At 59.8% G+C, this 26,983-nt stretch overlaps 2 protein-coding genes across 2 annotated transcripts; one reads left to right on the forward strand and one right to left on the reverse strand.

Annotated features, from left to right (window-relative positions):
- Positions 1-57: 57 nt before the first annotated feature.
- On the forward strand, positions 58-2,404 carry CCDC115 (coiled-coil domain containing 115). Its single transcript, XM_054294598.1, is given in 7 exon segments — positions 58-123; positions 125-218; positions 572-672; positions 1,115-1,218; positions 1,488-1,570; positions 1,801-1,929; positions 2,188-2,404. Coding segments are annotated over 7 exon segments (774 nt in total). The 3' UTR covers positions 2,385-2,404.
- A 690-nt stretch (positions 2,405-3,094) lies between these two features.
- Positions 3,095-26,707, reverse strand: UBA1 (ubiquitin like modifier activating enzyme 1). The gene is made up of 26 exons (XM_054294582.1): positions 26,623-26,707; positions 24,778-24,888; positions 23,530-23,588; positions 22,301-22,469; positions 21,216-21,350; positions 20,080-20,186; positions 19,013-19,103; positions 18,718-18,850; positions 18,174-18,271; positions 17,096-17,242; positions 15,983-16,138; positions 15,167-15,277; positions 14,643-14,723; positions 13,902-14,057; positions 13,190-13,355; positions 12,083-12,279; positions 11,208-11,272; positions 9,296-9,491; positions 7,821-7,895; positions 6,817-7,006; positions 6,187-6,275; positions 6,004-6,096; positions 5,011-5,202; positions 4,619-4,720; positions 4,081-4,181; positions 3,095-3,391 (listed from the first exon to the last, which is right to left on the reverse strand). The coding sequence occupies exons 2-26, from the start codon at positions 24,886-24,888 to the stop codon at positions 3,256-3,258; spliced, it is 3,156 nt and encodes a 1,051-aa protein (XP_054150557.1). The 5' UTR covers positions 26,623-26,707; the 3' UTR covers positions 3,095-3,255.
- Between the last annotated feature and the right edge of the window lie 276 nt (positions 26,708-26,983).

Raw genomic sequence — 26,983 nt, forward strand, 5'->3', positions numbered from 1 at the left:
CAATGGAATCGCGCGGTGCTGCGGGAAAGGGGAGGAAACGCTGCGCCCTCACTCAAGATGGCGGCCGGGTCGGCGTCATCTCGCCGTTCCACCAGCCCTCATGCAGGCCCCGCCCCCCGGGCTACTGCGCTTGCTGATTGGTCGAGAGGTGCCAGGGCGGGCTGCGATTGGGCGAGACGGGGCCGGGCCTGAGGCCGCGGTGAGGGCGGCGATGGACGGTGAGGGAGGGCCGGGGGCTCCGGGGGTCTCTGGGGGTCCCGGGGATGCTCGGGGAGGGGTCTCGGGGCGATTTTAGGGGTCTCCAGGAGACCGGGAGCGTTTTGGGGTGATTTTAGAGGTCTCAGGGATCCTGAGAGTTTTTTGAGTGGGTTTCCGGGAGTGCTTTGATGAGGTCTCTGAGGGCCCGGAGGTGTCTGGGAGGTTCCGCGGGGACACTGAGGGGACACGGGTGACACTGTGGGGACACCGGGCCGGTCCCTGGGCGGGAGGGGCGGTTTTGGTGGGTTTGGGGGAGCCCGTGGGGTCCCCCCGGTGTTGTTTGGGGTTCTGAGCCGTGTCCCCCCCTCCTCAGGGTCGCTGTCGCTGTCCCTGGACGAGGCCGCGCTGGAGGTGATGGAGGCGCTGGAGCTGCTGCAGCAGCGGCGGGAGCAGCTGGAGCAGCACCTGCGGCAGGTGAGGGGACACAATGGGGACAGTGGGGACACAGCAGGGACACAACGGGGACACGCCACCCCTCGTGGGGACACGTGTGAGGAGGTGCCACCTACCACAGGGACGCACCTGGAGGGTGTCACCTGCTACAGTGATGTGCCAACCCCATGGGGACACAGCTGGGGACATGGTTGGTGACACACCAACCATCATGGGACATGTTGGGGGCAAGTGTCACCCAGTGTGGGGACACAAAGGGATACGCCACAGTGTCCCCTGTGTCCCTACAGGTGACTGTCCCTAACGCCATGTTCCTCTGTCCCCAGAGCTGGCTGTCCCTCTGTCCCCTTCAATGTCCCCCTGTGTCTGTGTAGGGGTGGCTGTCCCCATGCTGTGTCCCCAATGTCCCCACAGGGGTGGCTGTCCCCGTGCTGTGTCCTCACTGTCCCCAATGTCCCCACAGGGGTGGCTGTCCCTGGCTCAGGCCCGTTACTCCCTGGGATGTCACCGCGTCTCATCCCTGCAATACGGGGCCACCATGGTGCCCCGGGTCCGTGTGTGCCACAGGTGGGGGACAGGGACACTGGGGATACTCAGTGGGGGGGTGGCAGGGACACAGGGAGGGACATGAGGACATTGGGGACACTCAGGGAGGGGACAGGGAGGCAGGGAGGACATGAGAACATTGGGGACACTCAGGGAGTGTCACCGATTTGTGTCCCCAGTTTGGGGAGGTGACACTGATGTCTCCACTGTGGGGGTGCTGGGACATCCCTGTGGTGGCCAAGTGACACCAGGGCACGGTGGTGACACTGTCCCCACTGTGTCACCCTCAGGCAGGACCCCGAGGGACGCCCCCACTTTGAGGAGGTGCCTGGAACAGGGGGGGACCCCGACCCCCAGCAGGGGGGAAGTGATGGTGAGGAGGGTCTGGGGTCCTTTGGGGGGGTCCTGTGGGTGTGGGTGTCCCCAGTGGGTGCTGGGGACAGATTGGGGGGTCTGGGGATGTCACCTATGGGTGTTGGGGAGGCAAGGGAGGAACTGGGGAGGAATTTGGGGTGCTGGGGGGGTTCTGAGGGGTCCTGTGGGTGTTTGGGGGTCCCTCAGTTATTTTGGGGGGGGGGTATCTGACCTTTCTCTCTCCCCCAGGGCTGCGGCAGCGTCGGGGAGCCCCTGAAAAAGGGGGGACCCCCAGCCGGCCCCCCCCGGACCCCCTGGGCTGGTTTGGGGTCCTGGTGCCCCCCAGTCTGCGGCAGGCCCAGGGAAGCTTCCAGAAGGGTGAGGACTGGGGGGAACTGGGGGCGAACTGGGAGGAACTGGGAGGAAATGGGGGGAACTGGGGGGAATCTGGGAGGGACTGAGAGGGGACTGGGAGGAACTGGGGGGGTCTCAAAAACCAGCAAAAATCCCCAAACTCAGAGGGACCCAAGAATGGGGGGAAAACCCCAAATCTGGGGTGTCCCCAAAACTGGGGAGGGCCTAAAGGTCATGGCCCCCGTGACCCCTTCGGTCCCCCCCGTGTCCCCCTGTCCCCAGGGGTGACGCTGGCCGTGGAGGTGGCCGAGCTCCAGGCCACCATGGAGGCTGCGGCCGCCCGGTACCGGCAGCTCCTGCAGCAGAAACGTCACCTGGATGGGGACAATGGGGACAGCGGGGACAGCCAGAGCTGCACAGGAACCCCTGGGGACAGCAAGGACACCGAGGGTGACAGAGTGACCATAGTGACCGCGTGACACAAGGACACGTCTGCAGGTGACACATGGGGACATGGGTGACACTGTGAGCCATGGGGACGCAGGTGACACAGGGCTGTGCTGACCTTTCACAGGTGACACTGAGGACAGCAGCACCTGCCTGTGGGTGACACCAAGTCCCCAAGGCCTACGGGTGACACTGAGGTGACACCAGGTGACACTGAGGACTGCAGGTGACACCGAGCCCCGCATGTGACTGAGGGGGGGGGTCTCCCCATGTCCCCACCCCCAATAAAGCCACCCTGGTGCCACCACAGGGTCATTTGTCACCGGTGTCTGGTGCCAGCTGTGCCCGTGCCACCATGGCCAATATCCCCTCAGGATGGTTTGTCACCGTTATCACATTCTGGCCATGCCAGTGCCACCATGGGCTCATTTGTCATCGCTGTCACATGCCAGCCACAGCTGTGCCACCATAGGGTCAGTTGTCACCACTGTCACATGCTGGCCATGCCAGTGGCACTGTGGGCTCATTGGTCACTGCTGTCACATGCAGGCTTTGCCAGTGGCACCATGGGGTCATTCGTCACCACTGTCACATGCTGGACATGCTGGTGGCACTGTGGAGTCATTTGTCACCACTGTCACATACCAGCCACGGCAGTGCCACCATAGGGTCAGTTGTCACCGCTGTCACATGGCGGCTGTGCCAGCACCACGTGACTCAGACACGCCCCCTTTTTGCCAAGGTCTATGTTTATTGGGCGGGGCCCTTGCCCCGCCCCCAGACCCCACCCCCACCCAGGGGGCGGGGCCGACACAACAACGACTATGGGAGAGGGGCGGGGCGTGATGGGGCGTGGCCTGTGCGGGGGGCGTGGCCGGGCGGAGGGGCGTGGCCTGGCGCCCCCTAGCGGATGGTGTAGCGCACGTAGGGCACCTCGATGTCGGCGTCGCTGTCGTCGTTGCAGCACAGCTCGAACACCAGGGCCTTGACGTGGCGGCCCAGCTTCTTCTTGGACACCCGCGTCACGATCTCTGTCATCCTGCGGGGACAGGGGACATGGGGGACATGGCAGGGACAGGGGGTAGAGTTTGTCATCCTGCAGGGACAGGGGATAGGGGGTACAGTCTGTGTCATCCTGCAAGGACAAGGGATGTGGGGGACATGGCAGGGACACGAGGCACAACCTCTGTCATCCTTCAGGGACAGGGGACGTGGGGCACAGTCATCCTGTGGGGACAGGGGACATGGCAGGGACAGGGGGCATGGCCTCTGTCATCCTTCAGGGACAGGGGACATGGCAGGGATGTGGGGCACGGTGTCTATCAGCCTGTGGGGACAGGGGGACATAGGGGGACATGGCAGGGACACATGGCATGGGTCATCCTGGGGTGACATGGCAGAGATGCGTCAGAGCACGTGGCATGGTCTCTGTCATTGGAGTGTGACAAAGGGACATGCCAGGGAGGTGTGGCACGGGTCATCCTCTGGGGACAGGAAGGGAGTGCCAGGGCACACACAGGGAGGGGACACAGCCACACCCTGTCCCCACCCCTGGGACATGTCACCTCACCACAGGGCCATGTTTTTGTCCCCAGGATGTGTCCCTGCCATGGGCTGTGCCCTCCCTCCAACCCTGCTGTCCTATCCCTGCCCTGTATCCCACCCATGCCCCCAGTGTCCCCAGTATCCTCAGTGTCCCCATGCCCCCAGTGTCCCCAGTGTCCCTACGGTTGGTCGTGGCGCTCGCGCAGCTTGGCGGCCGGCATGAAGAAGGAGTAGAGCATGGACACGCCCTGGGACAGCATGGTGATCTCCAGCCGGTGCTCCTTCTGTGGGGACATGGGGACAGGGCTCAGCGGGGCTTGGAGACATTGGCCACCAAGGGGGTCAGTGGGGCTTGGGGACATCAGCCACCATGGGAACCCTGCAACCTTGGGGACATCAACCGCCACAGGGCACCCATGACCTTAGAGACATTGGTCACCATGTGGCACCCACAGGAACTTCATGGACTTGGGGACATCAGCCACCACAGGGGTCACTGAGGCTTGGGGACATCGGCCACCATGGGGGTTAGCAGGGTTTGGGGACGGTGGCCACCACAAGAACCATGTGGCCCTGGGGACGGTGGCCACCACAGGAACCCTGTGCCCTTGGGGACATGGGCCACCACAGAGGATTGACCTTTCCCTGTTTCCCAGCACTCCCCTCTTGGTCGGGGTGCCTCAGTTGTCCCCTCCCAGTCCCTCCCAGTTGCTCCCAGTACCTTGAAGTAGGCGAGGAACTGGCGCAGGGTCATCTCCTGCCCGTCGGGCTGCAGCCCCTGCACCTCGAACCGGTCCCACAGCGTCCACTCCACCTCGTAGTACTGGGACACGGTGGGGACGGTCAGAGCCAGGGGGGACCCCTGCCCCACTGTGACCCCAAATCCCCTCGGAGTGACCCCAGCCCCATTGCGACCCCAAATCCCTCCTGGGAGTGACCCCCTGCCCCACTGCAACCCCAAATCCCCACTGGGAGTTACCCCCAGCCCCACTATGACCCCAAACCCCCTCTCCCCACACCCCCTGCCCCACTGCGACCCCAAACCCCTCTCCCTGCACCTCCCAGCCACCCCAAACCCCCCGTGCCCTCGCCCCCGGCCCTGGCAGTGCCCACCTTGTTGCGGGGGCAGGCGAGGGGCTCGGAGAAGCCCACGAAGGGCAGTGCCAGGTTGAGGAAGGCGTTTTTGTAGGAGCTCAGCCGGCGGTGCCCCTGCACCAGCTTGAAGAGCTCCAGGCACGCCAGGCCCACCACGGCCGCCGTGGTGGTGGCGATGGCCGGGATGATCTTCCCTGCGATCAGTTTGCTCTGGGGAAGAGACACAAAAAAAACCAAAAAGGGATTTAGGGTTTGGGGGATGGCCCCAAAAATCAGGGTGAGGGGTTCACAGAACCCCCACAGCCCCACTGTGGGGTCTATAAGGGCTTTGTGTGTGCCCCACACATCGCAGAATAATCACTGGAATACCCCAAAGCACCCCCCAGCATCCATAATAACTCTATAAAAACCCCACAACACCCCATAACACTCCCCAGAACACCCCTAGCACCCATAATAACCCCATAGCACCCCATAATAACCCCTAGAATACCCCAAAGCACCCATAATAACCCCATCAAAATCCCATAGCACCCCATAATAACCCCTGGAACACCCCAAAGCATCCCCCAGGACCCATAATAACCCCATAAAAACCCTCAGCAGACCCCCACTACCCATAAACACCCCACAACACCCCATAATAACCCTTGGAATACCCCAAAGCACCCATAAAATCCCCATAGTAACCCCTGAAATACCCCAAAGCACCCCCCCAGCACCCATAAAAACTCCCTAGCATCCCGTAATAACCCCTGGAATACCCCAAAGCACCCATAATAACCCCATAAAAACCCCAGAGCACCCTTGATACCCCACAACCCCATAGGTCCCCCCAGACCTTCATCCAATGTGGCATTAGCAGCCCCCCAGTGCTCCCCCAGTGCTCCCAGTGCCCCCAATATCCTCCAGCCCCTCCCCAGTGCTCCCCCAGTGCCCCCATAGTGTCCCCCAGTATCCCCCAGCCCCTTCCCAGTGCTCCCAGTATCCCCCAGTGCTCCCAGTGCCCACCTTGTGGCGGTCGGCCGGGGGGATGTCGTAGTTCTCCGCCCGCAGGTTGGAGGCGGCCACGATGAAATCCATGTGGAAATTGGTGTCATCGTCCTGGGGACAGCCAGGGGTGGGTTGGGGGCACCCAGGGGTGGCTGGGGGGCACCCATGGGAGGGGGCAGCACCCAGGGGGGCAGCACCCACCTTCTCAAAGTCGATGGGGAACATCCGGAACCCCGGGAGCTCCGCGGGGCTGGGCAGCGACGCCCTCAGCTCCTCCAGGCGCCCGTCATCTGTGGGGAGGGACAGAGGGGCACACGTGGGACCCCTCTGGCACCCCCATGGCACCCCCATGGCACGTGTGGGACTCCCCTGGCACCCCCACGGCACACGTGGGACCCCCAGCCCCTCACCCAACGTGGGATTCAAAGCCCCCCCATGTGGCATTGGCAGCTCCCCAGTGCCCCCAGCACCTCTCCCAGTTCTCCCAGTCCCCCCAGTGCCCCTCATCCCATACCCAGGGCAGTACTGGCACTCTGCAGCTCCTGTCCCAGTTCTCCCAGTGCCCCCCAGTGCCCTCAGCCCCTCTCCCAGTGCCCCCCAGTTCTCCCAGTGGCCCCAATCCCTCTGTGCCATACCCAGGGCAGCACTGGCACTCTGCAGCTCCTGTCCCAGTTCCCCCAGCCCCTCTCCCAGTTCTCCCAGTGCCCCCAGTCCCCCCCATCTCGTATCCAGTGCAGCGCTGGCGCTCTGCAGCTCCTGGTCCAGTGCCCCCCAGTTCTCCCAGTGCTCCCAGCCCCTCTCCCAGTACCCCCAGTGCCCCCCATCCCGTACCCAGCGCGGCGCTGGCGCTCTGCAGCTCCTGGTCGGACACGTGGATGCGCACGCCGGCCTTGGGCGCGAACGGGGGCACCCGCACGTGCCGCACCAGCTCGGCCACGGCCGCCCGGTCCCGCGAGCCCGCGATGCCGTAGCTCTGCGCAAACAGGTTCGCCGCCGCCACCACGTAGTCCAGGTGCAGGGGCTGAGGGACACAGGGCATGGGTGGCACCCAGAGGGGCATGGGTGGCATCCACGGGGGGCACAGGGGGCACCCAGAGGGGTACAGGTGGTTTCCACGGGGTAGAAGTGGCACCCATGGGGGGCGGGTGGCACTCAGAACAGCAGAGGTAGAACCCACGAGGGGCAGGTGGCACTCAGAAGGGCAGAAGTGGCACTCACAGGGGGCACCCAGAGGGGCAAGGGTGGCACCCACAGGGAGCAGGTGGCACTGAGAAGGGCAGAGATGGCACTCAAGAGGGGCACAGGAGGCACCCAGAGGGAGCAGGTGGCACTCGGAAGGGCAGAAGTGGCACCCATGGGACACGGGTGGCACTCAGAGGGCCAAGGGTGGCACCCACGGGGAGTAGGTGACACCTAAAGTAGCAGTGCAGCACCAAAGGGGATAAAGGTGCCACTGAAAGGTGACAGGTGGCAACTCAAGGTGACAGGTGACAACTCAAGGTGACAGTGTGGCACTCAGAGGGGATGCAGTGGCACTCATAGGGCACAGGTGAGACCCAGAGGGGCACAGGTGAGGTCCCCACCCCAGGTGACCCAGGTGACACGGACAATGTCCCATCTCCCAGGTGACACAGGTGATGTCCCCTCCCCCCCCAGGTGATGTCCCCTCCCCAGGTGACACAGGTGATGTCCCCTCCCCCCCCAGGTGATGTCCCCTCCCCAGGTGACACAGGTGACACAGGTGATGTCCCCTCCCCCCCCAGGTGATGTCCCCTCCCCAGGTGACACAGGTGACACAGGTGATGTCCCCTCCCCCCCTAGGTGACCCCACTCACGTTGTCGGGGTCGAACACGAGTGGGTGGGGGCAGCGCTTGGGCCCCGACCAGAACAGGGTGCCCGAGTTCGTTTTCTGCAGGGGAGAGAGAAATCAGAGTTAATGAGATCATTAATTGAGATTAATAAGCTATTAATTGGAGTTAATGAGCCAATTGTTTATGTTAACAATGTATTAATCAGATTAATCAAGGGGTGCTCCCTGTCTTGGCAGATATTGGGGTAAATGAAGTAATTAATAGGGTTAACAAGGTAATTAATTGGCAGGTGTTGGGATAAATGAAGCAATGAGGGTTAACAAGGTAACTAATAGGGTTAATGTGGTAATTAATCAAAGCTAATGATGTAATTGATTAAATTAATAAAGCAATGAAGGCACTCCCACCTGTCTCAGGGGGAAGTTGTGCAGCAGCTGACAGATATAGGTGCAAATAAAGTAACTAATGAGGTTATTGTGATTGTTAATTAGGGCTAAAAATGTAATTAATCGGGTTAATGAGTTAATTAAGGCACTCCCACCTGTCCTGGGGGGGAATTTGTGCAGCAGCTGGTGGCTGTTGGGGTAAATGAGGTAATTGACTGGGGTAAATGAGATAACTAATGGAGTTAACAGGGTAATTAATCTGGGCTAAAAATGTAATTATTTAAATTAATGCGTTAATTATGGCAGTCCCACCTTTCCTGGGGGAAAGTTCTGCAGCAGCTGCCAGATATTGGGGTAAATGAAGCAATGGGGGTAAATAAGGTAACTAATGGGATTAATAGCATCATTAATCCGGGCTAATGAGGTAATTAATTAAATAACAAGTTAATGAAGCTCTCCCACCTATCCAGGGAGAAGTTGTGCAGCAGCTGGCGGATATTGTGGTAAATAAGGTAGGGGTAAATAAAGCAACGGGGGTAAAGGAGGTAACTATAGGGCTAACGGGGCGATTAATCCGGGCTAACGAGGTACTTAATGAGGCTAACGAGGTAATTATGAGGTGCCCACTTGTCCCAGGGGGGAAGTTGTGCAGCAGCTGACGGATGTTGGATGGGGTAAATGAAGCAGTGGGGGTAAATGAGATAACTTATAGGGCTAATAGGGTAATTAATCAGTGCTAACAAGGTAATTAATCAGGCTAACGAGATAATTATGAGGTGCCCACCTGTCCCTGGGAGAAGTTGTGCAGCAGCTAGCAGATACTGGGGTAAATGCGGTTGGGGTAAATGAAGCAACGGGGGTGAATGAGGTAACTTATAGGGCTAATGGGGCAATTAATCCGGGCTAACAAAGTAATTAATTAAATAATTAAATAATCAGTTAATGAAGCTCTCCCACCTGTCCTGGTGGGGAAGTTGTGCAGCAGCTGGCGGATGTTGGGGTAAATGCGTTTGGGGTAAATGAGGCAATGGGGGTAAATAAGGTAACCAACGGAATTAATAGCGTCGCTAATCCGGGCTAATGAGGTAATTAATTAATTATGAGGTGCCCACCTGTCCCGGGGGGAAGTTGTGCAGCAGCTGGCGGATGTTGTTGCTGTACTGGCGGTGCCAGTGCCGGCAGGCCCAGGCCACGCAGTCGGGCCAGGTGTGGGGCCGGTCGCTGACCAGGCTGCGCTGCACGGCCTCCAGCACCTCCAGCGGCTGCGTGCCCGCCAGGCGCAGCGTGCGCTCCAGGAACTTGGGGTCCCTGAGGGAAAAACGGGGTGACAATGGGTGACAGTGGGTCACAGCGGTGCCCGCCAGGCGCAGCGTGCGCTCCAGGAACTTGGGGTCCCTGAGGGAAAAACGGGGTGACAATGGGTGACAGTGGGTCACAGCGGTGCCCGCCAGGCGCAGCGTGCGCTCCAGGAACTTGGGGTCCCTGAGGGAAAAACGGGGTGACAATGGGTGACAGTGGGTCACAGCGGTGCCCGCCAGGCGCAGCGTGCGCTCCAGGAACTTGGGGTCCCTGAGGGAAAAACGGGGTGACAATGGGTGACAGTGGGTCACAGCGGTGCCCGCCAGGCGCAGCGTGCGCTCCAGGAACTTGGGGTCCCTGAGGGAAAAACGGGGTGACAATGGGTGACAGTGGGTCACAGCGGTGCCCGCCAGGCGCAGCGTGCGCTCCAGGAACTTGGGGTCCCTGAGGGAAAAACGGGGTGACAATGGGTGACAGTGGGTCACAGGGTGCGCTCCAGGAACTTGGGGTCCCTGGGGGGAGAAATAGGGGTGCAGGGGGTGACAATGGGTCACAGCGGTGCCTGCAAGGCACAGGGTCCACTCCAGGAACTTGGGGTCCCTGGGGGGAGAAATGGGGGTACAGGGGATGACAATGGGTCACAGCGGTGCCCGCCAGGCGGAGCGTGTGCTCCAGGAACTTGGGGTCCCTGGGGAGAAAAAGGGGGTGCAGGGGGTTAGGAAGGGTCACAGGTTTTATGGGAGTACAGGGGTAATGGGTGCGCTCCAGGAACTTGGGGTCCCTGGGGAGAAAAAGGGGGTGCAGGGGGTTAGGAAGGGTCACAGGTTTTATGGGAGTACAGGGGTAATGGGTGCGCTCCAGGAACTTGGGGTCCCTGGGGAAAAAGGGGGTGACAATGGGTCACAGGGGTCCCTGGGGGAAAATGGGGTGACAAGGGGTCACAGGGGTGCCTGCCAGGCAGAGCGTGTGCTCCAGGAACTTGGGGTCCCTGGTGGGAGAAACGGGGTGCAGGGGGTGACAATGGGTCACAGGGTCTGCTCCAGGAACTTGGGGTCCCTGGGGGAAAAAGGGGGTGCAGGGTGTCACAGGGGGTGACAATGGGTGACAGGGAGTGATAACGGGTCACAGGGGTGCCCGCCAGGCAGAGCATGCGCTCTAGGAACTTGGGGTCCCTGGGGGAAAAGGGGGTAACAATGGGTCACAGGGGTCCCTAGGGGAAAAGGAGGTGACAATGGGTCACAGGGGGGGACAATGGGTCACAGGGGGTGACAATGGGTCACAGGGGTCCCTGCCAGGCACAGGGTGCGCTCCAGGAACTTGGGGTCCCTGGGGGGAAAAAGGGGTGCAGGGAGTTATGGGGTTACAGAGGGTTAGTGGGGTCATGGGGGTCCCAAACATGTGAAGGGATTTGCTCCAGGAACTTGGGGTCCCTGGGGGAAAAGGGGGTTCAGGGGGTTATGGTGGTACAGGGAGTTATGGGGGTTCAGGGGATTATGGGGGTGAAGAGTCTCCTCCAGGAATTTGGGGTCACCAGGAAAAAGGGGTGCAGGGAATTACAGAAATCCCAAAAAGGTGAATTTGGGGTCCCCAGGGAAAAGGAGTAGAGAGTTAAGGGGGGGTCTTAATGAGGCACAGAGTCCACTCCAGGAATTTAGGGTCCCTGGGGGATTCCTGTGGGATTTGGGGGGGGGATCCATTGGGATTTGGGGTGCCCCCCACACTCACATCAGGTACTGGTTCACGTTCTCGGCCGGCTGCTTGAAGAGCCCCTCGAACTCATCACGCGCCCACTGTGACAAGAGAGGGTCACTGGGGGGTCCTGGCACCGGGGGCACCCCAAAACGGGGACAGCAGTGCCCAGGACACCCCAAAACAGGGAATGCAGTGCCCAGGAACCCACAAAATGGGGACTGCAGTGTCCAGGGCACCCTGAAACAGGGAGTGCAGTGCCCAGGACACCCCAAAAGCAGAACCCGGTGTCCAAACCCCCCCAAAATGGGGACTCAAGTGTCCAGGACCCCCCAAAACAAAACCCAGGACCCCCAAAAAACAGGGACTCTGGTGTCTAGACCCCCCCAAAAACAAGGAGTGCAGTGTCCACACCCCCAGACACAGAACCTCGGGGTCCAAACCAGGAAACTGTGTGTCTGGGATCCCCCAAAACAGAACCCCAGTGTCCAGGACCCCTCAAAACCAGAATCCTGATGTCCAGGACCCCCCAAAATGAGCACTTCAGTGTCCAGGACCCCCAAAATCAGGGAATACAGAGTCTGGGATACCCCAAAATGGGACCCCAGTGTTCAGGACACCCCCTAAACCACAGCCCAAGTGTTCAGAGCCCCCAAAACACAACCCAGGACCCCAAAAATCCACAGAACCCAGTGTCCACAGCCCCCAAAACAACAACTCTAGTATCCAAGACACCCCAAACCACAACCTCAAACCCAGAACCCCCCAAACCACGGAACCCAGAGTCTGGGATGCTCCCTGTGCTCTCCAGGACCCCTCAAACACCACCCAACCATCTGAAACCCCCCCAAAAAAACCCACATGGGCCCCCCCCAGGTGCCCCCCAGAGCCGTGGGCACACCTGGACGCACCTGCAGCGTGTGCTCGATGGCGTTGGGGAAGTTCTTGAGGGTGCAGATGGGAATGGCCTTCTCGGGGGGGTCCTGGCTGGAGCTGTAGGACTCGCTCAGGAACGGGATCACCACCTGCACGTTGCCCTTGGTGCCCAACGTGCCCGACTCCAGCAGCGGCTTCCGGTAATAAACGCAGCGCCGGTCCATGTACAGCCCTGCCCGGGGGTGTGGGGGGCAGTTATGGGGCAGCCCAGGGGGTGCGGGGCACCCCAAAGGGCTGTAGGAACCCCTAAATATGGGGTATGACCAGGGGATATAGGGGACCTTACAGTAAATACAGCATCAGTCTATGTACAGCCCTGCCTGGGGATGTGGGGCAGTTATGGGGCAGCCCCGGGAATGTGGGGGACCCAGGTATGAGGGACCCCCAAATATGGGGCACCTTCTGATATGGGGGTCCCTCCTGGGGCTGTGGGGAACCCTCAGATATGGGGCACAAGTAGGAGCTATGGAGCAGCCCTCCAAGGGTCTCCATAGCCCCACAAGAGTCCCTGTAGCCCCCAAGAGTCTCCACAGCCCCCCAAGTGTCCCTCCAGTATCCCAAAGGTCCCCATAACCCCCCCAAGGGTCCCCATAGCTCCCCAAGGGTTCCCATAGCCCCCCAAGAGGGACCCTCAAGTGTCCCCATAGCCACCCAAGGCTCCCCATAGCCCCCCAAGACTCCATCCAGCCCCCCAAGGCTCCATCCAGGCCCCAAAGGTCCCCATAGCCCCCCTTAGCCCCCCAAGGGGGACCCCCATAGCCCCCAACGATCCCCACAGCCCCCCAAGGGTCCCCACAGCCTCCTAAGGATCCCCATAGTCCCCCAAGGGTCCCAAAGCTCCCCAAGGCTCCCCATAGCCCCCCAAGGGTCTCTCCAGCTCCCCAAAGACCCCCATAGTCCCCCAATAGTCCCTCAGCCTTCCAAGGGTCCCCATAGCCCGCCAAAGTACCATACAGATCCCCAAGGATCCCCACAGCTCCCCACAGTCCCCGAAGGGGGACCCCCCAAGGGTCCCCATAGCCCCCCAAGGGTCTCTCCAGCACCCCCCGAGGTCTCCGTGTCCCCCAGCCCCCCGCGCTCACGCGCGTCCACGTTGTCCAGCGCGTTGGCCACGCCGTCCAGCCCCTCGAAGAAGTCGTCGTCGTAGACGCGCTCGGTGTCGGGGCCCACGCGGTCGGTGCGGCTGCTGACGCGCAGCGCCGGGTTCATCTCCCGCGCCGCCGCCGCCGCCCGCTCCGACTTCAGCTTCTGTGGGTGGGGACAGCGGGGAGGTGAGCCACGCCCCTCGGGACACGCCCTGGTGGGCCACGCCCCTTTCCTAATGCATCGACACAGCTCAGAAACTCAATTGTTGGCATTGACCACAAAACTCAATCATTGATGTTGGCCAAGAAACTCTAATGGTGACATTGGCCAAGAAACTCAACTGTTGATGTTGGCCAAGAAACTCTAATGGTGACATTGGCCAAGAAATTCAACTGTTGATGTTGAGCACAAAACTCAGCTGCTGATTTTGGCCAAGAAACTCAACCATTAACATTGACCTAGAAACGTAAGTGTTGAGGTTGAGCATGACACTGAACCGCTGACATGGAGCACGAAACTCAATCCTTGACGTTGAGCACGGAACTCAACCATTGCCCTTGGCCAACTCAATGGCATCATCAACCCCCACTGGTCCTGCCCCTCCAGACCCCCCAAACTCTGCCCCTCATTGTCCCCTCAACTCCTCCCTCCCCACTTCCTGCAGCCAACCCAACGTTGGCCAACCCTTGGGTCACTCCCAGCCCTCACCGTGACGTCCCACGGCCGGAAGAGGAACTGGCGGTTGAGGTTGGACTTCTCGATGGTGTCCATGTCGGTGACGGTGACGCTGCCCTCGGGGCCGCAGCCCAGGCCCACCATGGCAAAGTTCTTGAGCAGCTCGCAGCCGATGGCCCCTGCCCCCACCTGCAGGGACATGTGGGGACACGTGGGGACAGAGCACGGGGTGGCCCACAGGGCTGGGGACATGTGGGGACACAACAGGACGTGGCCCATGGGGTTGGGGACACGTGGGGACAGAGCACGAGGTGGCCAGTGGGGTTGGGGACATGTGGGGACACAGCATGAGGTGGCCCACAGGGTTGGGGACACGTGGGGACATAGCAGGAGGTGGCCCATGGGGTTGGGGACATGTGGGGACAGAGCACGAGGTGGCCCACAAGGTTGGGGACACATGGTGGGAAAAGAATAGGGGTGAGGGGACACTTTGGGACACTTGAACAGAGTTGGGGACACAAGGGACATTGAGGACATGCAGATGACTTGAAGGAATTATCTGGAAACGTGTGAGGACACCAGGGGGACACCAAAGGGACACATGGGGACACTTCAGGTGGCCCGGAGGGCTGGAGACATGGGCATGGGAAAGGTGACACTTGGTAAAATCACGAAAGGAAATTTGGTGATGTTTGAGGAATAGATGACAACACAAGAGACTCATAGATGATGGAAGACACGGGTGGGGACACTGGGGACATTGGGGACACTGACCACAAAGTACTTCTGGGCACCCAGCTTGGCCTGCAGGTCGGCCCCGAACACGGCGATCTGCCCGTCGTAGCGGCTGTTGCGCTGGGGACGATGCGACACCGGTGTCACCTGGCTGTGTCACCTGCCAGGGGACACCCCCGGGGCTGCAGAGCCACCACGGGGACTCAGGGGTGACAGCAGCCGTGGCTGTGTCCTCATGGAATGACCACCCATGGGTGCTGGGTGGCCACCTTGACCCCATGGTGCACTGCTGTCCCCAACGGGGTGACCAATGGGGAATCCCCTAAGCAACGTCCTCCAACCGATGTCCCTTCAAAGTGACACCATCCAGGGGTGACACCCCCAGCCCCCCAGGTGTCCCCATGTCCCTCACCGGCCGGCGCTGCTCCTCGGTGAGCAGTGTGTCGCGGTTCCCCTCAGCCCCCAGGAGTGACCCCAGCCCCCAGGATCCCCCAGCCCCTACATGTCCCCAGGTGTCCCTATGTCCCCCTCAGGTGTCCCCAGGTGTCCCCGTGTCCCCTCACCGGCCGGCACTGCTCCTCGGTGAGCAGCGTGTCGCGGTTCTCCTCGGGCAGACACTCGAGCGCGTCGAAGTAAAGCCACTGCGTGATGGGCGTGAACTTCCCCGACACGGCCTGGGGACAGGGACAGTTAGAGACGGTCAGGGATAGCACGGAGACAGTTAGGGACAGGGACAGCCTGGGGACACATCAGGAACAGCCTGGGGACACGTCAGGGACAGCCGAGGACAGTCAGGGATAGTTAGGGACAAGGACAGCCCAAGGACATCTCAGAGAGAGGGACAGCCCAGGAACAAGGAAATCCTGGGGGACACGTCAGGGACATCCCAGGGGATGGATCAGGGACATCCTGGGGGACATGTCAGGGACATCCCAAGAGACACATCAGGGACATCCTAGGGACACATCAGGGACAGGACATTGGGAGACACATTGGAGACATCCCAGGGGACACATCAGGGACAGGGCTAGGACCATGGTGGACATGGCAGGGACAGGAACTTGGAAACATGGCAGAGAGAGGGACAGGAACAGACCTCAGGGACAGGACAAGGACAAGGCAATGACCTCAGGCTGACCTGTCCTGCCCCTGATGTGTTCCTCAGGACCCTGAGGGACACATCAGGGACAGGACAAGGACAAGGCAGTGACCTCGGAGGAACCCCAGCAAACACCTCAGGGACGCCGCAGTGACCCCAAGGGACACAGGGGACACAAACACTGAGTCTTGTACCCCAGGCAGGGCCAGCTGAGCGGCTCCAGCTGTGACACACAGGGACAGCGGCCCCAGGCGGCCTTGGGGACACGGGGACACGGTACCTTCATGACCTCCTGCGCGGCCAGGCCGCCGATGAAGGCGTTGACCGGGGCCAGGTCCCCGGTGGCCTGGAACGCCAATTCCCGCACCAGCTCCTCGTCCAGCTCGGCCCCCGCCGCCACCTCCTTGGTCAGGGCCACCACCTCGGCCGCGTCACCCTGCCGGGGACAAGGACGGGGACACGGTGCTGGGGACAGTGCTGGGGATGGCCCATGAGCAGGGCTTGGTGGCCTCCGTGGCCTCAGTGTCCCCAAAGGTCGCTCCATAGCCTGTGACACCCCTAAATGATGTCACCAATGTCCCCAAGAGATAGGGGGACCATGGTGGGGGTCCCTGTGGGTGCAGGACACAGTGGCTCCATGTCCCCAATGTCCCTCCAAGCCCCAACCACCCCCAACCCCTCTGATGTCCCCAAATTCTGGTGGAGCCTTGGTGACCTCCATGTCCCAAACACTCTCAATGTCCCCAGTGTCACCAGCTGGTGACAGGGCCCTGGGGGCGGGTCATGATGGGGCAGGTCACAGTGACCTCCAGGTCCCCAACCCCCTCAATGTCCCCAGGGACATTGTGTTGGGGCAGATCATGGTGTCCTCAATGTCCCAAACACCCTCAATGTCCCTAGTGTCACCACAACCCCAGTAATATTACATTGGGACAGATCAGGATGGCCTCTGTGTCCCCAACACCCTCAATGTCCCCAGTGTCACCACCTGGAGGTGGCCATGATGGGGCAGGTCATGGTGGCCTCCATATCCCAAACACCCTCATTGTCCCCAGTGTCACCACCTGGAGGTGGCCATGATGCGGCAGATCATGGTGACCTCTTGTCCCCCAACACCCTCAGTGTCCCAAATGTCACCAGCTGGTGACAGGGCCCCAGGGACATTGTGATGAGGCAGGTCATGGTGGTCTCCATATCCCCAACACCCTCAGTGTCCCAAATGTCACCAGAACCCCAAGGACATTGTGTTGGGACAGAACATGGTGGCCTCCATGAGGCCAGTGTCCTCAGTGCCACCAGTGACAGGGCCCCAGGGACGTTGTGTTGGGGCAGATCATGGTAGCCTCCATGTCCCCAGTGTCCCCACACCCTGGTGTCCCCGCAGTGTCCCCACCTGGTGGCGGGGCCGCGGGGCGCGGCCGTGCTGCTGCAGGAAGCGGTGCAGGCCCTGCCACGCCCAGTGCAGCATCGAGGGCCTCTCGGCCTTGCCGAAATCCGTCACCATCATCTCGGGCTCGGCCAGCGCGTCCCGCAACCGTTTCTGGGGGAACAACCCAGTGTAAACCAGTATAAACCAGTATAGCCCAGTGTAAACCAGTAGAGCCCAGCATAACCCAGTATAGCCCAGTATAACCCAGAACAGCCCAGTACTCTGGCAGCACGTCCCACAACAGTTTCTGGGGGAATAGCCCAGTGTAAACCAGTATAAACCAGTACAGCTCAATATACACACCTATAGCCCAGCACAACCCAATAAAAACCAGCATAACCCAATATAAACCCATATAGCCCAGTATAATCCAGTATAGCTGAGGATAACCCTGTATAAACCAGCATAACCCAGTATAAACCCATATAGCCCAGTATAATCCAGTATCACCCAATACCGCCCAGTACAATCCAGTACAACCCAGCAGCAACCAGTATAACCCAGTATACCCCAATATGTCCCAGTATAACCCAGTACAATCCAGCATAACCCAATACAGCCTAGTATAACCCAGTACAGCCAAGTATAACCCAGCATAAACCAGCATAGCCCAGTATAAACCCATATAGCCCAGTAAGATCCAGTACAACCCAGTAGAGCTAAATATAACCCAGTATAAACCAGCATAACTCAATATAAACCAATATAACCCAGTATAATCCAGTATAACCAATTATAGACAAGTATAACCCAGAATAAACCGGCACAGCCCAGTATAAACCCATATAGCCCAGTATAAACCCATATAGCCCAGTATAATCCAACATAACCCAATACCACCCACTATAATCCAGTATAGCCCAGTATAACCCAGTACACACCAGTATAACCCAGTACAAGCCACTACAACCCAGTATAGCCCAGTATAACCCACCAGCCCCCAATCCCTCCCAGTCCCTCCCAGTGCTCCCCAGTCCCTCCCAGTGCCCCCCAGTGCTCCCAGTGCCCCCCAGTCCCTCCCAGTGCTCCCAGTGCCACTCACAAAGTGGATGTGCTTGGGCATCTTGACCTGGGTGACGATGCCACCCCGCACGTAGTCCCCGTAGCCGCTGGTGTCCCCGATGCTGAATGTGTACGGCCCTGGGGACACGGGGGTGTCACTGGGGTGCCCCAAAAACGGGCCCAGCTGTGTGGGGCACCCCAAGAAAGGGACCCAGGTGTATGGGGCACCCCAAAAATGGCCCCAGGTGTCTCAGAGACCCCCCCCAGAACCGGCCCAGGTACCTCAGAGACCCCAAAAAGGACCCCAGGTGCCTCAGAGACTCCCTAAGGACACCCCCAGGTGCCTCAGAGATCCCAAAAAGGGCCCCAGGTACCTCAGAGACCCCATAAAGAACCCCAATGTACCTCAGAGATCCCCTAAGAACAGTCTCAGGTGCCTCAGGGACCCCATAAAGAACTTCAGGTACCTCAGAGTCCCCAAGAAGTACCCTCAGGTACCTCAGAGACCCCAAAAAGGACCCCCAGGTGCCTCAGAGACCCCAAAAGGACCCCTCAGGTGAGGAGACCACCAAGGCAGGGCTCACCCAGCACTCGGATCTCCACGGGCCCACAGCGGTTCAGCTCCTCCATCCCCTCCACCTCCGTGAAGGTGACAAAGTCGCCCGTCTCGAAGCCGTGACGCGCCTCGTCCAGGCAGGTCACCTCCCCAGGACAGCCCTGGGGACACAGAACGGTGTAAGAGGACACAGGGACACCCAGGAACCTTCCCAGGACAGCCCTGGGGACACGGGGCACCATGAGGGGACACAGGGGGTGCTGAGGGGACCAGGACACCCCAAAACCCCCCTGGGGACACCCCGAGGTGTCCCCTCCCCGTACCTTGGTGACCATGGACACCATGGCACTGAGGGGCTGCTCCCCGTTGGGGTCTGTCACCACCATGTCGTCCCCAAAGTCACAGAACAGCTGCCTGTGAGAGAAGGGGGGTCAGTGCTGAACCCAAAAAGGGATCCAGCCTAAAATCCCACCCTAAAATCCCATCCTAAAAAAAAATCTCCTAAAAATCCCCCCTAAAAGAGATCCATCCTAAAATCCCCACCCTAAAATCCCCACCTCAAAAATCCCACCCCAGAAAGGAATGCCCTAAAATCTTCCACCACAAAAAAGAGCTCCCCTAAAAATCCCATCCCAAAAGGGATCTACTCGAAAATTCCCACCTCAAAAATCCCACCCCAGAAAAGAATCTCCTAAAAATCCCACCCCAAAAGTGATCCACCATAAAATCCCCTCTCTAAAAAGGAAGCTTCTAAAAATCCCACCCCAAAAGGGACCCACCCCAAAATTCCCCCCCTAAAACGGACCCTGCCCAAAAGGGACCCACCCCAAAAGAGATGCACACCAAAAATCCCACCCCAAGAGACCCACCCCAAAAGGGATCCATCCCAAAAGGGACCCACCCTAACAGGGACCTAAACCAAAAGAGATCCACCCCAAAAAGGACCCACCCCAAAAGGGATCCACCCTAAAAGGGACCCCAAAAGGGACCCCCCCAGAAAAGACCCATCCCAAAAGCGATCCACCCCAAAAGGGATCCACCCCAAAAGGAGATGCACACCAAAAATCCCACCCCAAAAGAGACCTGCCCCAAAAGGACACATCCCAAAAGGGACTCATCCCAAAAGGACCCTTCCCAAAAAAGACCCACCCCAAAAGAGATGAACACCAAAAATCCCACTCTAAAAGAGATCCACCCCAAAAAGGACCCCCCAGAAAAGACCCACCTCAAAAGGGATCCACCCCAAAATTCCCCCCAAAAGGACCCACCCTAAACAGGACCTACCCCAAAAGGGACTCCCCAGAAAAGACCTACCCTAAAAGGACCCACCCCATAATGGACCCACCCCAAAAGGGACCCCAAAATGCCCCAGTTTGGGGGTGCCCCTCACCCGAAGAGCCCACGCGTATCGGCCACCACCAGTTTGATGCCGTGGCTGTGGCAGAAATCGCCCACCCAGAGCTGCTCCTCCAGCGGGGAGTTGGTCAGCACCACCACCTGTGGGACAGGCACTGGGCACTCACCTGGGCACACAGCTGGGCACCCAGCCAGGTATTCATCTGGGTATTCATCTGGGCAGAAACCTGGGTGCTCACCTGGGCACTAACCTGGGTATTGACCTGGGCCCCCAGCTGGGCACTGACCTGGGTACTAACCTGGGTATTGACCTAGGCACTCACCTGGGCACCCTCCCGGGCACCCACGTGGCTATTCACCTAGGCACTCACCTGGCTATTCACCTGGGCACTAATCTGGGTATTCACCTGGGCACCCACCCGGGCGCACACCTGGGCACTCACCTGGGCACCCAGCTGGGTATTCACTTTGCTCACCTAGGCCACCTGCCCCATGAGTGGCACACCTGTCTGATAATTACACCTGTGCCCAGGTGGGCACACCTGTCTGAGGGTTACACCTGTGCCCACGTGGGCACACCTGTCTGAGGGTTACACCTGTGCACAAGTGGGCATGTCTGAGGGGACACACCAGTCCCCATATGGGTACACCTGTCTGGGAGGGTTACACCTGTGTCCAGGTGGGCACACCTGTCTGAGGGGGCACACCTGAGGGTTACCCCTGTGCCCAGGTGGGCACACCTGTCTGATAATTACACCTGTGCCCAGGTGGGCACACCTGTCTGAGGGTTACACCTGTGTCCAGGTGGGCACACCTGTCTGAGGGGGCACACCTGAGGGTTATCCCTGTGCCCAGGTGGGCACACCTGTCTGATAATTACACCTGTGCCCAGGTGGGCACACCTGTCTGAGGGTTACACCTGTGCCCACGTGGGCACACCTGTCTGAGGGTTACACCTGTGCACAAGTGGGCATGTCTGAGGGGACACACCAGTCCCCATATGGGTACACCTGTCTGGGAGGGTTACACCTGTGTCCAGGTGGGCACACCTGTCTGAGGGGGCACACCTGAGGGTTATCCCTGTGCCCAAGTGGGCACACCTATCTGAGGGGGCACACCTGTCTGAGGGGGTTATCCTGTGCCCAGGTGGGCACAGCTGTGCTGGGTTACCTGGAATGTGCCCAGCAGCTCCTTGGACAGCGGCTCCCGGGTGCTGCTCACGGCCACGTACGAGTTGAGCTCGGCCAAGCGCGGCAGCGTCGCCTCGGCCCGGCTGCGCCCCACGTCCTCCTCCCGCAGGTAGAACTGGGGGGAACGGGGGGTCAGGAACCCCAAAACATCCGCAAAAACATCCCCAAAATAACCCCAAAAACAACACCAAAACAGCCCCAGAAATATCCCCAAGAACATCCCCAAAAAATCCCCCAAAACATCCCCAAAACCATCCACCAAACACCTCACGTCCTCCTCCCGCAGGTAGAACTGGGGGGGAACGGGGGGTCAGGAACCCCAAAACAGCCCCAAAAACATCCCCAAAACAACCCCAGAAATATCCCCAAGAACATCCCCAAAACAATCCCAGAAACATCCCCAAAACAATTCCTAAAACAACCCCAAAAACACCCTCAGAAAACTCCACGTCCTCCTCCCGCAGGTAAACCAGGGGGAACCAGGGTCAGGAACCTCTGAACGACCCCAAAAACACCTCAAAAACATCCCCAAAATAATCCCAAAAACATCCCCAAACACCCCCAAAAAGCATCTCCAAAATGACCCCAAAAACATCCCCAAGAACATCCCCAGAACATCCTCAAAACATCCCCCAAACACCCCAAATCCTCCTCCCCCAGGTAGAACTGGGGGGCAATGAGGGTCAGAAACCCCAAAACCAACCCCAAAACAATCCCAAAAACATCCTGAAAACATCCCCAAAGCAACCCCAAAAACATTCCCAAAACAACCCCAAATCATCCCCAAAAACAACGCCAAAAACATCCCCAAACATCCCCAAAACATCCCAAAATCCTCACAACACACTCCCAACACCCCCAAAACCAACCCCGAACACCTCCAAAACACCCTAAAACCACCCCAAACTGCACCCAAACACCCCAAACTCGCCCAAATCCCCCAAAACCACCCTCCCTCCAAAATCCCCTCGCACCCAGAAGAAACTCCACCACCCAAACCCAGCAATTAACAACAATTTAAGCTAAAAAACCCCAAAAAACCCCAAAAACCCCACAGGGACCCACCTGGGAGGCCAGGTCGGCCCAGGCTGCGGGGTGGGGGTCGTGCAGGGTGACAGATTTGACCCCCCCCAGCACCAGGTTCTTGGCCACCTCCACGCCCAGGCCCCGCAGCCCCGACACCAGCACGTTGGAGGTCTGCATGCGCTTCATGGCCTCGTGGCCCAGCACGTACCTGGGGGGGAAAAACCCCAAAAATGTCAAAGGGAACCCCAAAAAATTCCATGGGAACGCTGAGCTCAATGGGAACCCAAAAATCTCAATGGGATCCCAAAGAACTCAATGGGATCCCAAAGAACTCAACAGGAACTCAAAAATCTCCAATGGGATCCCTAAGAACTCAGTGGGATGCCAAAGAAATCAACAGGAACCCAAAAATCTCCAATGGGATCCCTAAGAACTCAGTGGGATGCCAAAGAACTCAACAGGAACCCAAAAATCTCAATGGGATCCCAAAGAACTCAATGGGATCCCAAAGAACTCAACAGGAACCCAAAAATCTCAGCGGGATCCCAAAAATTTCAATGGGAACCCAAAGAACTCAATGAGAATCCAGAAATCTCAATGGGAACCCAAAAATCTCAGTGGGATCCCACAGAACTCAATGGGAACCCAAAAAACTCAATGGGATCCCAAAGAACTCAACAGGAACCCAGAAATCTCAATGGGAACCCAAAAACATCCATGGGAACTCAGAACTCAACGGGAACCCAAAAATCTCAGTGGGATGCCAAAAATTTCAATGGGAACCCAAAGAACTCAATGGGAACCCAGAAATCTCAATGGGAACCCAAAAATTTCAATGGGAACCCAAAGAACTCAATGGGAACCCAAAAAGCTCCATGGAAACTCAGAGTTCATATGGGAAATTTGTCAAGGTTGGAGGAACGCCTCTCAACTCAAGTGTGTTCTGCTTAATCTTCTGTACTCATAAAAAATCCCAAACTATGGAAAAACCTCAAATCCACGGGGAAACCCCAAATCCATAAGGAACCTTAAATCCATGGCAAAACCCTAAATCCATGGGAACCTCAAAACTCACAAGGCAAACCCCAATCTATGGGCAAACCTCAAATCCATGAGGAACCTCAAATCCATGAGAAAACCCCAAACTCTGGGGACCCCACCACTCCATAGGGAGCCCCCCAAGTCCGTGGGGACCCCAAATCCTCCTTGGGGACCCCAAACCCCCCCTTGGGGACCTCAAAATGTCCCCAAATGTCCCCCTCACTCACAGCTGGCGGGAGTAGAGCCCCTCATCGATCTCGGCCTCGGCCCCGTTCTTCGCCATTCCCTGGGGACAGAGGGGACAGCGGTGTCACCACAGAGACTGCAGTGTCACCATGGGGACAGCAGTGTCACCACAGGGACAGAGATGCCACCAGGGTACAGAGGGGACAGCAGTGTCACCAAAGGGACAGCGGTGTCACCAGAGGGACAGAGGGGACAGCAGTGCCACCATGGGGACAGAGATGCTACCAGGGGACAGAGGGGACAGAGGTGTCACCACAGTGGTGTCACCATGGGGACAGCCGTGTCACCACAGGGACACTGAAGGTGACAATGGGTGCTGTGACACCCTGGGACAGAGAGCAGGACCCCCAAGGGATGGCAGGGTGGTGTCACACCATGGTGACAACAGTTGGGCAGGCGACACTTTGTGGGTGACCCTGCTCGTTGCTGAGGGGACATTGGGGACAAATGCCATCCCCAGGACAAAGAGAGGGACAGCAAAGGACAGCAATTGTCACCAAAGCATTGTAACAGAGTGACCCTGAGGGGACTGAAGGGACACTGAGGGACACGTGCCACCCACAAGACCTGTAGGTGACGCTGCCCATGGTGGGGGGGACACTGGGGACAAATGTCACCCCCAGGACAAAGAGGGACATTAAATGACCCTGAGCAGAGCAAGGGGACATCAAGGGACAACCCCAAGACCCACAGGTGACACCAGGTGACACCACGCCCCCAGCAGTTGCTCTGAGCACCACTGAGGTGACAATGACACCGGGGGCTCCCCAGAGGGTGACAAAGACCCTGAGGGTGGCTCAGGGTCCCTGAGGGATTGGTGACACTCAGAGGGGTTGGTGGCACTCAGGAGGGCACAGTGGCACTCAGAGAGGTTGGTGGCACTCAGAGAGGTTGGTGGCACTCAGGATTGGACAGTGGCACTCAGGGCGGGTTGGTGGCACTCAGGAGGGGACGGTGGCACTCAGGAGGGTTGGTGGCACTCAGAGAGGTTGGTGGCACTCAAGGGAGGTTGGTGGCACTCACGGCAGGGTGGTGGCACTCAGGATTGGACAGTGGCACTCAGGGCGGGTTGGTGGCACTCAGGAGGGGTTGGTGGCACTCGGGAGGTGGCAGTGTCACTCGTGGGGGGGTGGTGGCACTCAGGCAGGGCAGTGTCACTCAGAGGGGGCAGTGTCACTCAGGAGGTGGCAGTGAGGGGTTGGTGTCACTCGGGGGTTGGTGGCACTCACGTTGGCGGGGGTGACGCTCGGGGACACGGCGGGGGCAGGGGCACGGCTGGAGCCCGTCGGTGGCTCTGACCCAGAGACGCGGCGCTTCTTCGACAGCGGGGAGCTGGACATCTGGGGACAGCGAGGGGACAGTGAGGGGACAGCTGGGACAGCTGGAGACAGGGACAGTGAGGGAACATTGGGGACATCGGGGACAGGGACAAGGACATCAGGGACAGTGAGGGACAGCTGGGGACAGCGAGGGGACAGTCAGGGGACAGCTGGGGACAGGGAGGGACATCAGGGAAAGCTGGGGACAGGGACATCAGGGACAGCTGGGACATCAGGGACAGTGAGGGACATCTGGGGACAGCGAGGGGACAGTCAGGGGACAGCTGGGGACAGGGAGGGACATCAGGGAAAGCTGGGGACAGGGACATCAGGGACAGCTGTGGACATGAGGGGACAGTGAGGGACAGCTGGGAACAGTTGGGGACAGTCAGGGACATCAGGGACAGCTGGGGACAGTGAGAAGACAATCAGGGACATATGGGGACATGGACAGTGAGGGGACAGGGACATCAGGGACACCTGGAGACATCTGGGGACAGGGATATTCAGAGGATATATGGCGACAGGGACAGTCAGGGACAGCTGGGGACAGTTGGGGACATCAGGGGACATCTGGATATAGGGACAGGCAGGGGACAGGAACAGACAGAGGACACCTGGAGACAAGGACAGGTCAGGGGACACACGGGGACATCTGGGGACAAAGAGAGAGTAGGGACATCCGTGGGGAGAGGGCAGCTGGACAGCTGGGGACATCTGGGGACAAGGATGGGGTCAGGGCACATCTGGGGACATCCAGGGACAGGGACAGCAGGGAACTGGACATTTGGGGACAGCCAGGGGTCAGCCGGACATTTAGGGACAGGGACAGAAGCCAGGCAGGGTCACACGGGGACAGTGCTGGGGACAGTGGGGACACTGAAAGAGACACGGGGCGATGCTGGGGACAAGAGGTGACAAATGTGGCCACCTGAGGTCACCAGCTGCAGGGGGTGACACACAGGGTGGCACTGAACAGGACACAGCGACACATAAAGTGACGAGAGGTGACACCGGGGGCAGGGGATGATGCTGGAGGTGACACCAGGTGACACCGGAGATGGCAACGAGGGACAGCAGGGATGGAGAGGGTGATGCAGGGTGACACCAGGTGACAGCGGGGACACGGAGGGTGACACCAGGTGGCACAGACGGTGACACACCAGGTGAATGGGGTCACGGGCGGAGCCACCAGGTGCGACAGCTCCCCCGCGCTGTCCCATTGGCCGTCACCGCCCCGGTGACACCGGGGACGGACAGAGCGACACGCAGAGATGGACGGACACACAGAAGGGTGGGGAGGGACACTTGGGGATAGCGAGGTGGCACTGAGGGACATCAAAGCGCACCAGCACCCTCAGAGCCAGGCACGGCACCGCCCCCGCCCCTGAGAGCGCTCCCAGCCCCGGGCGGGTCCCGGGGGTCCCATCCCGGGCCGGTCCCGCCCTCGGGGCCTCCCTTGCGGGGTTCTCCATTAACCGGGGGAGGTTCCCCATCCCCGGGGGTCCCACCCAGGGAGGTTCCCCATCCCCGGGGCTCCCCGAGCGGGGGTCGCGGTTCCCCCCGCGCTCCCCATCCTGAGGATCCCGCTGTGGGGGGGGCGGTTCCCCCTCACGGCTCCCCCCCAGCCCCCTCAGGCCCGGTGCTGGATCCCGCAAGGCGGGGCCGCACTGGCCGGACCCGGGGCCACCTCCCCGCTCCCCTGCAGACCGGAGCAGCCCCCGAGCACCCCCGGGCTCGCCGCCGGCCCCGCACCAATGTCGCTGTCCAGGCCCCGCCGCCGGGTCCCGCCCGCTCCGCTCGGCTCCTCCGCGACAAGATGGCGGCCGCGGCCGCTGCCACCCGCCGCCCCCTCCCTGCGCGCGCGGGGCCCCGCCCCCCACGCTCTCCCATTGGTCGGCACCGCCCGGCGCCGTGCTCTCATTGGCTGTCTCCTCCCGCCACCGCCCGCCCCCCTCCCTGCCCGCCTCACCCGACGCGAGGATTGGGCGGGCGCGCCCCGGCTGGCCACGCCCCTTTTCCTGCCGCAGGGTCCCGGATGAGGAAGGCCACGCCTCTTGCGCAGCCTCGTGATACGGCGCGGCGCGCGCCGCCCCGACGGCGGCCGAGAGAGGAC

Source organism: Melozone crissalis, unplaced genomic scaffold (assembly GCF_028551555.1).
Source record: "Melozone crissalis strain CALT ecotype California unplaced genomic scaffold, PUWL_Pcris_2 ptg000266l_1, whole genome shotgun sequence".
NCBI lineage: Eukaryota > Metazoa > Chordata > Aves > Passeriformes > Passerellidae > Melozone > Melozone crissalis.

Coding starts and splice junctions, on each gene's coding strand:
- UBA1 (XM_054294582.1), bottom strand. CDS start 24,888: ATGTCCAGCTCCCCGCTGTCGAAGAAGCGCCGCGTCTCTGGGTCAGAG. Junction 19,104..20,079: donor GATACGCGTGGGCTCTTCGG/GTGAGGGGCACC, acceptor CTTCTCTCACAG/GCAGCTGTTCTGTGACTTTG. Junction 14,058..14,642: donor GTGCCCAGAAGTACTTTGTG/GTCAGTGTCCCC, acceptor ATGTCCCTGCAG/GTGGGGGCAGGGGCCATCGG.